A 12,399-nucleotide genomic window follows, 5' to 3' on the forward strand; every position below is an offset into this window, starting at 1 on the left:
TTTCACTTGATTTTCTAAGTCCAAGTGTTTTGTGTTTTTTGTTGTTGTTGTTGTTCTTTTTTTTTTTTTTTTTATCATGACTGCTGTATGGGCTTAGACACAGTGGAGCCCACACCCTTGGCAGTAGTGTGCGGTACCTGTACTCTCCTTTGATCCTTCGTAAGAGACCCAAGGATGTCTACCAGGATGTACATCCTACTGTCCCCCACTCTGTCAACTGATCTACCCAAAGACGCACAGTAAAATTTATGCAAAATTTCTTTAGGAATCTATTCACTTACCTCACAACCAGGTATTGGTTACTTACTATGTTGATTAAATCTTTTATGTCCTTACTTATTTTTTTGTCTACTTGTTGAACACTACTGAGAGAAGATTGTTAAAATATCCAATGATGATTGTGGAAAAAAAAGAAAAAAGAAATATCCAATGAAAAAATGATGGTGTATTTTTCTATTTCTTCTCTTAGTTCTGCCAACTTTTGCCTCTTATGTATCTCTTCTTACAATACTTCTTCTATTTTGTTTTTTTTTTATCTTCTAAAACATATCTTTTTATCCTTACATCTTATAACAAGCTGTGTTATTAGATACATAGAAGTTCAGGAATATTGTGGGATTTTTAAAAAATATCTTATTTATTTATTCATGAAAGACACAGAGAAGCAGAGACACAGGTGGAGGGAGAAGCAGGTTCCCTGCGGGGAGCCTGATGTGGGACTGGATCCCGGGTCTCCAGGATCGAACCTGAGCTGAAGGTAGACACTCAACCCCTGAGCCACCCAGGTGCCTCTAATGTGGGGGTTTTCAAGTAAAATTATTTGTTAGGGCAGTTTCAGGTTCATAGCAAAATTGAGTAGAAGGTACAAAGAGTTCCCGTATACCTCCTGCCCCTAGACATGCACAGCTTCCTCCTCTATTAACATCCCACACCAGTATTTGTTATGAACCAACACTGACACATCATTCTCACCCCTAATTATGGTTTACATTAGGGACTCTTGTGGTTTCATGTGAATTTTAGGATTGTTTCTATCTGTGTAAAGAATGACATTGGGATTTTGATAGGGATTGCCTTGAGTCCGTAGATCACCTTGGGTAGTTTGGATATTTTAACAATTTGAATTCTTCTGATCCATGGACATCGAATGTCTATTTATCTGTGTCTTACTTAGTTTCCTTCATTAGTATAAGTCTTTCACTTCTTTATTTAGGTGTGTGCATATATAACATCTATAAATAACAATTTCCTGTAACTTGAAGAGTTGGTTCTCTTTTATCACAAAGAATACTTCTGTTTCCTCTTTCCTCGTGGCAGCACATCAAGTATTCGAGCATGGTGATGATGCCCCTCAAGTTTTCTCTTTTGCGTATCTAAGATCTTCAGTTTCATTAAACCCTCTCCCTCTAAGGAGCTAGCCAGCCCACGGGCCCATGGGTCTTCTGCATTCCTGGTGGTTCACCTCAGCATATGCCTGAGAGCAGAGCTTACAAAATGATCCTGATAGAAAAAAAAGGTGGACAGCCGTGAGCTGTGTAAGCAGGAAGAAATCAAAGTCAAGAGGACAATAGTGGAAGGTCTGAACAGAGGTAGCAGGAGACCAAAGTGATCTTTAGGTGACATTTAATGGGGCTATGGAAAGCAAAATAATTTAGCAATAATTCCTGGGCACTAGGCCCATGTTTGTAGGGTAGGGCTTGACTTTTCAATTCTTAAAAGATTTCCTTTAGGACACAAGCAGTCACCTTTCGCAGAAAGTCGGCTGAAACCCTTCCCCAGCCTGGTGATGGACCCAGTGGCTCAAGGATAAGCTATGCCATAAACACTGCTGTCCTCTTCTTCTGGCCGAGCTAAGGATATATGCCCCGTTTCCTTACTTTGTGTCTAGGATACTGCAAGGTTTGAATCTCCTAATAGATGGGACAGAGCAGTACTACAAAGATGTGGGATCCAAAATGGGGGTTGGGGAGCACTAATGAAATGCAGAAATGAGGTCTTGGGGAGTCACTATTGCTTTTAGTAAGTGTCACAAGGTTGGATCTTAAGGAGTTGAATCCTGGCCCTCTGGTTGCCCAAAGTGAGAATCATATGTGATGTGAATCATATCATGAGCCAAAGGCCTGACCCGATGGCTTAGCGGTTTAGCGCCGCCTTCAGCCCAGGGCCTGATCCTGGAGACCCGGAATCCAGTCCCATGTGGGGCTCCCTGCATGGAGCCTGCTTCTCCCTCTGCCTGGGTCTCTGCCTCTCTCTCTCTCTCTAGCTGTGTCTCTATGAATAAATACATAAAATCTTAAAAAACAAAAACAAAAACAAAAAAAAACCAACCAACCAAACAAAAAAAAACCAAAGGCCTGACCGGGCACATCCTTTAAAGGACATGCTTGCCACCCATCCCGGGCTGTTTCTGGGAAGTCTTGTGATGTTCTTTGCTACACTTTTATTACTCGGATCCTTTTATTACCCAGTTTTGGTTTCCTTGCCCTCTGTTGAAAACATGAAATCTCTTGCTCAAATCCCCTAATTAAGCTCAACCGGTTTGGGACTGAAGGTCATTCTGCCCAGGCCTTACAAAATCAGACTCTGTAGAAGCTGAATCCAAGAAATCTCCCCTTAGCATCCCCTTAGTCTACTACTTGCCAAGACCTGAAAGCACCCAGAGGCAGCTCCGGTCACATCCAGTGCTGCTCAGGTCTGCAAAAAAGCCCAAAGGTGGGCGGCACTGGCCACCCTTAGCAAGACTGAATGAGGCTTCTCTCAGCGGAAAGTCTGTTTCCTTGGGCATCTGAAACCCTGCACTGGCTCAAGAAAGGAGGTCTGACATTTTCCGGAAACCTGCCCCAGCAGGGCTGAATGCACGTGCCATGTCAAACTGATTCTCCCTGGGGTTTGGTGGAGAACATTGCCTTAGAGAGTCTCATGCTCAATAGGTAACCATATGTTTACGTTCCAGTAACTTCTTTCCTTTTCTGTAAGGACACTCTGTGGGCTGGTATCTGGTATACCATTTAGTGACCATATACCTATGAGAATTGGCACCAGTTGAATTCAGACTGGTTTCCTGGAATTTACACCTAAACTGGATGAGAGCTGGAGAGCTGTTGGAGATGTTTAGTGCTTCTTTTACCAAGAATTCCAGGAAGAGAAAATTAAAAGGTTCCATGGCATTCCAGACTTCTGTGGATTGTAATCTCCCTTTTCCCCCCTCTACACATACGTCTGTATTTGTTTGCTCTCCGTCTTGAGTACTTATTAATATCCTGATATGTCCTTATCACTTTGTTATATATTTGGAGACTCAGAAGTATGAATCATATAACCTTCCCCTCCGGGAGCTAAGAAATAAGCTGAGGACACTACACTAATGCATAGGATTTTTGAAACAAAATAAACTAGGTAGTCTATAGCTAAGTGCACTAGAATTTCCTTCCTTTTTTTCTTTGCCTTCTCATTTGTTCTTTGTGCCTTTTGTAGCATTTTAAAAAAGATGGATATAGATAGGGTACTAGGTTGGCTAGGTTGGTGGGACATGTGACTCTTGATCTCAAGGCTGCAAGTTCAAGCCCCATATTTTTTTTTAAAAGGTGGGCAAAATAAATAAATAAATAAAAATTAAAAAGGTAGGCATTTGAATAGATAGAAAACCACAATTCAGAAGCAATTCTAGAAGTTTAAAAAATAAAATTAAAATGTGCATTATCTTTTCACAATCTTTCATGTAAAATGGAGGGATATGGAAAGGAGAACAGAACAGTTTGACGTTTTCATAGACAATTGAATATATATTGAAGGGGTAGCGTCAGTTTGGATGCTTACTTCTTTTTTTTTTTTTTAAGATTTATTTATTTATGATAGAGAGAGAGCGAGAGAGAGAGGCAGAGACACAGGAGGAGGGAGAAGCAGGCTCCATGCCGGGAGCCCGATGTGGGGCTCGATCCCGGGACTCGATCCCGGGACTCCAGGATCTCACCCTGGGCCAAAGGCAGGTGCCAAACCGCTGAGCCACCCAGGGATCCCCCTGGATACTTACTTCTAGGTGCCACAGGTCACCTCCATTATATCTGTTCTGTTCGGTACCTTGAGAGTGGAAGTCAAGAGGAAGGATGGCAATGATAGAAATAAGTATCATGAATTTTGGAGGAGAGTAGCGGTGAAATCTACTTGGTAAGCAGCAAAGGCATTGTGAATGAGAAGAACATTGTGATGGTCTTTCCACGATAGATAGTGTTTGACAGGTATGGTGAAAAGGGAGATCATCCTAGGTGAAGAAATAATAAGCAAACGATCACAACTGGAAAAGGTGTGAGTTCTCTTTGGGGGGTTAAAAGTGGATCAAGTTGACTGGAAAAAGATCTGTTGGCAATATACCGCTGTCATTTGATAAATGTTAATCTAAATACTAGAAGATAAAAGCTGTAAGGTAGAGCGGCACATACCGAGAGTACTTCAGCATAGTTGAGAGTCTTTCCGTTGAAAACAATTGTTGCTAAAATAAAACAAGAGGATTTCTGTGGTAATCCAAGAAAACGTCATAGGATCCAAGAGTAAAACACACTGAGGCCTCTGGAGTGAGCCGTAGCTAGGGACTTAGGTGTTCAGACTCCCTTTCTCGCTGTCACCTCTCCTTGTGTGTTGGCATGCTCTTTCTAGGGCAATGCTTTCTCCACTTTCGTGCAATGGAACATGATTGACGTTACAGCTCCTACAACTCCAACTTTCTTTCTAGTAATTGTGGGCTAATTGATTTGGACCAAACTCCTTGAAGAAAAATGATAAAAATGTTGGATAAGATCCTACCAAATCTCCTTAAAAGCATCAAAGTACTACAATGGCAGTAAGCCACTACTAGGCCAGAATCCAAGCAAAAGATGGAATCTGATAGAATCTGGTAAGGGAAGCACTGACCTTTGTAGCTCTGAAGACACTTGCTAATTACTTCAAAATTGGGCTATAGTTTTGGCAGCCTTTTCTGATGGGCGACATAAGAGAAAGATGTCAGGACCCAGCACCTACCCAAAATGTTAAATCTAGTAGGACAGTCTCCCAAAATATTAAGTCTAATATTAATTTGGTATTAATATTAAAGAGCCATTCCCATAGATAAAGATGATGAGGAAATAAATCTACCTCTATCCTCCCACTTCCAATAGTTGTTCTGGAGCTCAGCAGAAATCAGCTGAGCTTAGCAAGGAAAACTAGAAAGAATGAGCTTTCAACTTTTCCTGAGAGGCTGTAACCACAAGTTTCCATTCTCCCTGATTTGTAGCTTGGGTTTAACATCATCTTGAAGGCTCAGGAAATGTCTGGCCATTAAGTTTGTTAAGGATCCTTTTGGGTTGATAGTGCTCCAGATGCCTGAGAGAAACTAAAGCTATATATATATATATATATATATATTTTTTTTTTTTTTTTAGGAAGTCACCTTCATCTTGGCCTCAAAAATTCACTGCATATAATTTTGCCAGGATATTGAGCAGTGCACATTCAAAGACGATCAATCACACAAGGAAACAAAGTGACATGAGTAAGAAGAATCAGCTAGAAGAGTAGACAGAATAATTTTGGGATTATCAGTTATACCTATTCAAATGAATATAATTACTGTATTTAAAGATATGGAAGACAAGCTGGTAAACATCTGCAAGGAATAGGAAATTCAAAAATTTGACTTAACTCTTAGTATTATAAACTAGTACAGCCACTATAGCACACAGAGTGGAGGATCCTCAAAAAGTTAAAAAAACAGAACTACCATATGATCCAGCAATTCCACTTCTGGGAATATATCAAAGGAAACAAAAACACTAACTTAAAAAGATACCTACACCCACATATCCATGGCCTCATTATTTACAATAGCCAAGATATGAAAACAACCTAAGTGTCCACTCATGAGTGGATCCAGAAGTTGTGGTGTGTGTGTGTGTGTGTGTGTGTGTGTATGTAACAGAATATTATTTAGCCACAAAAATAAGGAAATCTTGCCATGTGGGACAACATGGATGGAACCTGAGGGCATTATGCTACGTGAAACAAGTCAGACAGAGAAGGACAAACACTGTATGATCTCACTTATATGTGGAATCTAAAAACCAAAACCAAAAAGAAAAAAACGCCCAAATCATAGAAAAACAGATCAGATTTGCAGGTATCAGAGGCAGGGGTTGGGGAAAGGTACAAACTACTAATTACAAGATAAATAAGAACTTAAGAACATGTCATGGACAGCATGATGATGACGGTTAACACTGCTGTATAATATACATGAAAATTGTTCGAAGGCTAAATCCTAAGAGTTCTCATCACAAGGAAAAATGTTTTTCTTTTTTTCCTTTCTCTTTTTATTACATGTGACAGTGGATGCTTTAGTTAGCTATGACAGTGGTCATTTCACAATACACGGAAGTCAAACCATTATGCTATAGACCTTAAACTTCTATAGTGATGTATGTCAGTTATATCTCAATAAAACTGAAAAAATGTTGGCTTCATGTTTTTGAAAAAGAATCAGATAGAACTTCTGGAACTGAAAATTACAGTTTACTCAAAATTACATTGACTCTGGGTGGATTTAACAGCTGATTAAACAGCGGTGGAGAGCACTAGTGGATTAAGAATATGTTATTCAGAACGCAGCATGGAGAGACAAAAAGAAAATATGGAAGGGAAGGTAAAGTAAATGAAGGACAAGGTGTGAAAGTTTAACTCCAGTTTCATAAATGGAGAAAGAAAAACAGAGCAAAACAACATACGAAAAGCTGACCGGGAATTTTCCGGACCTGAAGAAAGATAACAATCTACAGACAAGAAATCCCATATCTTGCCATTGGAAAAACATGGGATTTCTACATGTATCCTTGACTCCTGTTTTGTACAGCTAAATTGAAATCTTCCCTGGATGAATCTGATTGCCGGAACCTAGGTCACATGTCCGCTGCCAGCTGCCAGCTGCGAAGCAAATTTTCTGGGACAGACTTACTTGTTATATGTGAAATTGCCAAATGTAAGGATAAAAAAAAAAAAAAAAAAAAAAAAACCCAAACAAACCCTGGACATCCACTCTATAGGACCAATGCCTCCATCAGAGCTATTCAGCGCATGTTCAGGCCTCAGTTTCCCTCTTGTATTCCTTTATGAGCCTGTAACTCTTGGAGGCTCTAACTCAACGGATAATTCATGTAATTTGATCTAAGCGTGACCTACCAAGGTACAGACTTCCAGACCACGACCGTTCTGCTACTGAACAATTCTCACAAACAGCCCCAAGCTCACTTCAAATCCAGCCTGCCTGGATCCTTGCACTCCACCCGCTGCTCTTTCCAGGTACCCACCCCTCCCTCCGCCTGCTTTTTCCCCTGCAGGTCCCATCTTGCTTTTTCCAGGTATAATGTTTGAGAGTCTTCCCTGACTCTTTATCCCTCTCACTTACTCTTTATTCATATCTAGCTTCAGCATAATCTGCCTTCCCTCTGTGTCCCCTCTTCCCCCTTCCCTCCCCCTTCCTCCCACTCTTCCCCTCCCTCCCCCGCCCTCTCTCCCCCCTTGCCCCTCCCTCCCTCCCCCGCTGCCCCTCCCCCTCTCTCCTTCCCCCTCCCTCCCTTCCCTTCCTCCCTCCTTCTCCTCCCCCTTCCCTCCCCCTCCCTCCCCTCCTCCCTCTCTTCCCTTCCCCCTTCCTCCCTCCTTCCCTCCCTCCTTCTTTACCCATTCCCCCTCCCCTCCTCCTCCCTCCCCCCTCCTTTTCCCATTCCCCCCTCCCTTCCCCATTCCCCCTCCCTCCCCCTCCTCCCTTTGTCCCCCTTCCCTCTTCCTCCCTCCTTCCTCCCCCTCCCTCCTCCCCCTCCCTCCCCCTCCTTTTCTCATCCCCCCTTCCCTCCCCCTCTCTCCCCCTCCCTCCCCCTCCTTTTCTCATCCTTCCTCCCCTCCCTCCCCCTCCTCCCTCTTTCCCCCCTCCCTCCCTCTTCCCTTCCTTCTCCCTTCCCTCCGTCCTCCTCCCCTCCGTCCCCCTCCCTTCCCTCCCCCTCCCTCCTCCTCCCCTTCCTCTCCTCCCTCTCTCCCCCCTTTCCCATCCCTCCCTCCTCCCCATCCCTCCCCCCTCCCTCCCAGTTCCATAACTGCCACCTCCCGCAGTCCTGTGTCCCAGCGTGGGCGCCGCGGCCGGTCCCCGGTGCTCCTTCCGCTCCCCTTTCACTTCCCTTCAAGCCCCTCGGCGCATCCACGCCTGCTGAGTTTCCATTCTCAGTTTTCCGGAGGCTGTAACTTGGGCCCAGAAATCTCAGTGTCCTGCTGCCCTGACGTTTTACCTCCCCTTGGTTCCAGGAGGGCGGACATCTGGCCCAGCTGCGGTTTCCTTAAATGCCTCAGTTTCCCTTCCGGACTTGGCTCGGACATTTGCCCCCCCCCCCCCCCCCCCCGCCCTCGAGGTCACTAAGCTCCCAGGCCCGGGTGTTAGAGTCCCCCCAGCGGCAGGACCGCTACCTGCAGGACCGCCTGTGCCCCGCCCGCTCCCGGCGAGGCTCGGCGCCTCCGCCCTCACGCCGGCGCAGCTCAATCCCACTGTTGTGTTTCCTAAGGACCGACGTTCTTGCGCCGAGCTCCCATAGGGCCCCCGGGTTAAAGACGCCATCTGAGGCCTCGCTCTTGGTGCTCCGTGCCCGCTGCCTCCCGCACACCTGGGCGGAGCCGACCTGACCCGGGCTCGCTGGGCAGAGGCTCGAGAGGCCCCGAGCGGCTCCCGCAGGTCGGCGGCTGCGCGGCGTGGGGAGCCCGCGGGAGCCCCCGTGTCAGCTGGGCGCCCTGCGGGGCCGCGTCCTCCGCGCCAGGGTCCCCTGGGGCCCGGGCAGGCGGGGGCGCCGACCCCCTCCCCCCCCCCGGCCCCGTCTCGCAGGCGCTGCCTGTCCGGGCGGCCCTCCACCCTCGGCTCGGCTCTCGCCCCCCCGACTCCAGGCGCCCCGCCGAGGCCCACCTCCCCGACTTGCCTTTTCCGAGAAAGAAGCGGCACCAGCGCCCGCGAGGCCCTATAGCTCAGGGGTTAGAGCACTGGTCTTGTAAACCAGGGGTCGCGAGTTCAAATCTCGCTGGGGCCTTCCCCGGGTTTCTTATTGTTTTGGCTCCCTCCTGGGCCCCCTCCCTCCAGCAGCTGGAGCGCCCCCGGAACGTGGGGGCAAACGTGCCCCGCGCGCCGCCCCGCAGCCCGGAGGCGGCTCGCCCCGCGGCTCCGCTTCCCCCGGCGCGGCTCTGCGCAGGCGCGGCTCTGCGCCCCGGGGCGGCGGGCGGCCTTCCCGCTGCGGGCCCCGGACCGGCGGTGCAGACCCCACGCCAGGGCCCTAAGTGAGCGCGGTGGGGGTGCCCCCGGAGCCCGCACAGGCGCCCCTCCCGGCGGGTAGGGGGGCCCGCGGGGCAGGGAGGGCGGGGGAGAGGGAGGGCGGCGCCCTCTCCATCCCCGCGGGAGACGGAGCCGGGACCGCGGTCGCTACGCTGGTTACGGACTCGGAGGAGCTGTGGCTTCGGCTCTGAAAGCGCTTTGTCCGGAAGCGCCAGGGCTCCCCTGCACCCTACTCCGCATCCTCCGCCCCGGGGCTGCGGCCGCGTGAACGCGCGTCGGGAGGCGCTCGCCGCTGCAGACGCGCCCGAGGCGGAGGCAGCCCGGGACCCGCCGCTCCGCACCCCCGGACGGCCCCGAGCTGCACGCGGCCTGGGGGCCCGACGGCGGCCCCTCCGCGAAGACGGCTGTCCGGGAGCTGCGGGGCTGCGCGCCCAGGGAGGCCGCCCGGGCAGGGGCGTTTCTCGGGCACCCCGCGCGCGCCCTGCATCCCCGCGCCCCCTCGGCAGCTCAGCCGGGAGAGCGGGGCACCGTGGTGCGGTCGGCTACGAACCGCGGGCCGCCGGTTCGACCCCGGGGGGCACCCTCGTGCCGCCGGTTCGACTCCCGCTGGAAGGAGGAGCCGCGGCCTTGGGCTCTGCACGCCCGTTGCCTCCGCTCTGTGCCCGGAGTCCATTTCCCCAGACCTCACTCCCGCTGCAGAAAGTCTGAGCCTCCCGAAGCCGCACGCAAACCGCGGGCCGGGCGGACGCGGAGGTGCCCCGCAGCTGGTCCTTTCGGCCTCCAGCTGATCCGCGGGCGCGCGAGCGGCCGAAGTCCGCGGGGCGGGGCGGGGCGGAGCGGGGCGGGGCCGCTGGCCCCCAAGGAGCAGCACGTGTCCACGCGGTGCCCCGTCTGCGCCCTGCGGCCCCAACGAACCCCGTCCCCAGCGCCCGCCGCCACCCTCTGCCGCGCGTCCAGGCCGCGGAGGCCCCGACACGGCAGCTTTACTTTATTGGTCTTTTCATGCATTTCTGTAGTTCCACAAAAAGGATTTTGAGCCACAGCAGGAAAGAGAAACAGGAGTTGACGTGAGTTGGGCTGAGACTGGGAGAGAGAGAGAATTCCAGACCCAGGACGCACGTGGGGACAGGGACACGCGAGTCCCCGCCAGGGCCTGGGCGGTCCGACCGCGCGTGGGCTGGTGCAGCTCCCACGGACCCCGCTCGCGGGATCGGACGCCCAGCCCCTCCCAGCCCCCAGGATGTTCCCCTAGGACGTGGGCTCGCGCGACCTCACCTGACACGCTGCCCGCGAGTCCTGCGTGGGGCTCGGGACTCGCCAGCCTCACGGGCCAGCTCAGCTCCGGTCCTGGAACTCCAGCCCCCGCCCCCCCCCACCCCGCGCGGGCCCCCAGCCCCCGGCCAGGCCCCGCCCCCGCCGGGCCCTCAGCCCCAGGCCCCGCCCCCGGCCAGGCCCCGCCCCCGCCGGGCCCCCAGCCCCCGGCCAGGTTCCCCCCACTAGGCCCCGCCCCCTCCGGGCCCCCCGCGGCCCCCGCGCCCCCGCCGGTCTCGAGCGGGCGCCTGCAGCGGCCGGGGCTCCGCGGCTCACCCTCGCGGCCTGCAGTCGGGAAAGCTGCCCCTGCGCGCCCCGCGCGGCCTCGGGAGGGGTGCGGGCCTCGGGCCGAGCCGGGCTTCGGGAGAGCGGGCCGTCCGGGAGATGCGCGCGGGGCGCGGCGGGTCCACGGCACGGCGGGCCGGGCGGCGGGCGGCCGAGGGCGCGCGAGCGCTGTTCAGAGGAAACGCGGGCAGCCTGCCTGTCCCGGCTCGTTGGTCTAGGGGTATGATTCTCGCTTTGGGTGCGAGAGGTCCCGGGTTCAAATCCCGGACGAGCCCCAGGTTTTGCTTTTTCATCCTCCCTCAGAAACAACGCACAAGTGCGGTTCGCGGCAAACTTTCTCGCTCCCGAGTGTCCTGCCGCCCGCTCCCGGGCCCCGCGCTCCCAGGCCGTGCCCCTCGGCCTCGTCCCCCCGGCCGCCCCGCCTGCGCCTCGGTCTGCCGCCCGCCCCGCCCGGCCCGCGGCGCCCACCCCGGAGGCAGGTCCGGGCGGGAGGGCTCCCGGGGAGGAACAGGGCGCCGCCCTCCACGCCCCGCCGCACCCCGGCCCTTCGTGTACACGCACGCCCGCGACGCCACCCAGCGCCCAAAGCAAGATTTCAGGGGAAGTCTTTGCGTCTCTGGCAGCTCCTAGCATCACGCGAGGGGGATACGCCGCTGGGGAAAAGTTTCCCCCGTCCTGCGCGTCTCTGCAGCCTTGCGCCCCGAGCCCAGGTGGGTCTACATGCTGCTCTCCCCCTCCTCCTTTCCCTCTCCTCCCCTCTCCCTTCTCCCCTCTCCTCCCCCTCTTCTCCCCCTCCTCCTCCTCTCCCCCTTCTCTCCCCCTTCTTCCCCTCTTCTCCTCTCTTCCTCCCCTTCCTCTCCCCCTCCTCCCCTTCACCCTTCTCCCCATCGTCCCCCTCCCCCTCCTCTTCTCCCTCCCCCTCCTCCCTCCCCCTCCTCCCTCCCTCCTCCTCGTCAGTGGTTCTACCCCCAGCGTTTAGGCCCAGTTTAGGCCGAGGAGCCTCTTAGCAGAAGCGATGTGGAGCCCCTCGGGCAGGCGTCTTCGGAACAGGGTTGGAGCCCAGAGGAACGGGAACGCAGGTAAAGGCCTCGCTCTCCTTTGAGTTGCGGAGGCTGCACCCCAGCCCTGACACCTCCTTCCCTGGCCAAGGCCACGGAGGCCATGGAAGGCCTGGATTCTTCACTTGGTGCCCAGGATGATCGCCAGATTCACGAGCAGGCCTTGTACGGCCTTTGCCAGCATAACTGACATTTGGGGCTTGCATTTTTGTTTTCTGGTTCCTCACTTCTCTCCCCTCACCCTTAGCCCCCCCCCCTCAGCCTGTGTCCCGAAATTCTGGGAGACATGCAAAGCCTCTTAAGTTTTCTTGGGAGAATATTGGGATCCTTGGCCTTCTTGCACTGAGACCACACGTCCTATGGTGACACCTGGTAGCACTAAGGCAAAACAGAGCATCTTTATTTAGGAAGGGCCCTACAGAC

General features: G+C 52.7%; 1 protein-coding gene, 1 long non-coding RNA gene and 2 other non-coding genes across 10 annotated transcripts in view; 3 read left to right on the plus strand and 1 right to left on the minus strand.

The window, feature by feature from the left end:
* On the minus strand, nt 1-7,491 carry LOC144282169 (uncharacterized). Its single transcript, XR_013350499.1, has 2 exons — nt 4,437-7,491; nt 1-1,500 (listed from the first exon to the last, which is right to left on the minus strand). It is a non-coding gene; the product is annotated as an uncharacterized LOC144282169 (long non-coding RNA).
* LOC144282167 (ribonuclease 4) overlaps nt 7,301-12,399 on the plus strand; it is a 20,956-nt gene continuing 15,857 nt past the window's right edge. For 2 of the 7 annotated variants that reach the window (XM_077845450.1, XM_077845451.1), the window contains exon 1: nt 11,494-11,628. Coding sequence is in view for 2 of the 7 variants with exons in the window: in XM_077845452.1 (XP_077701578.1) it covers nt 11,934-11,997 (64 nt within the window). In the remaining 5 variants the exon portion in view is untranslated. Of the gene's footprint in view, nt 7,324-10,366; nt 10,390-11,415; nt 11,629-11,890; nt 11,998-12,399 lie in introns of those variants that run through there. The other 5 variants (XM_077845452.1, XM_077845455.1, XM_077845454.1 and 2 more) reach the window with 5 other exon arrangements.
* Nucleotides 9,011-9,083, plus strand: TRNAT-UGU (transfer RNA threonine (anticodon UGU)). The gene has a single exon. It is a non-coding gene; the product is annotated as a tRNA-Thr (tRNA).
* On the plus strand, nt 11,122-11,193 carry TRNAP-UGG (transfer RNA proline (anticodon UGG)). The gene has a single exon. It is a non-coding gene; the product is annotated as a tRNA-Pro (tRNA).

This window comes from Canis aureus, chromosome 13 (assembly GCF_053574225.1).
Source record: "Canis aureus isolate CA01 chromosome 13, VMU_Caureus_v.1.0, whole genome shotgun sequence".
Lineage (NCBI taxonomy): Eukaryota > Metazoa > Chordata > Mammalia > Carnivora > Canidae > Canis > Canis aureus.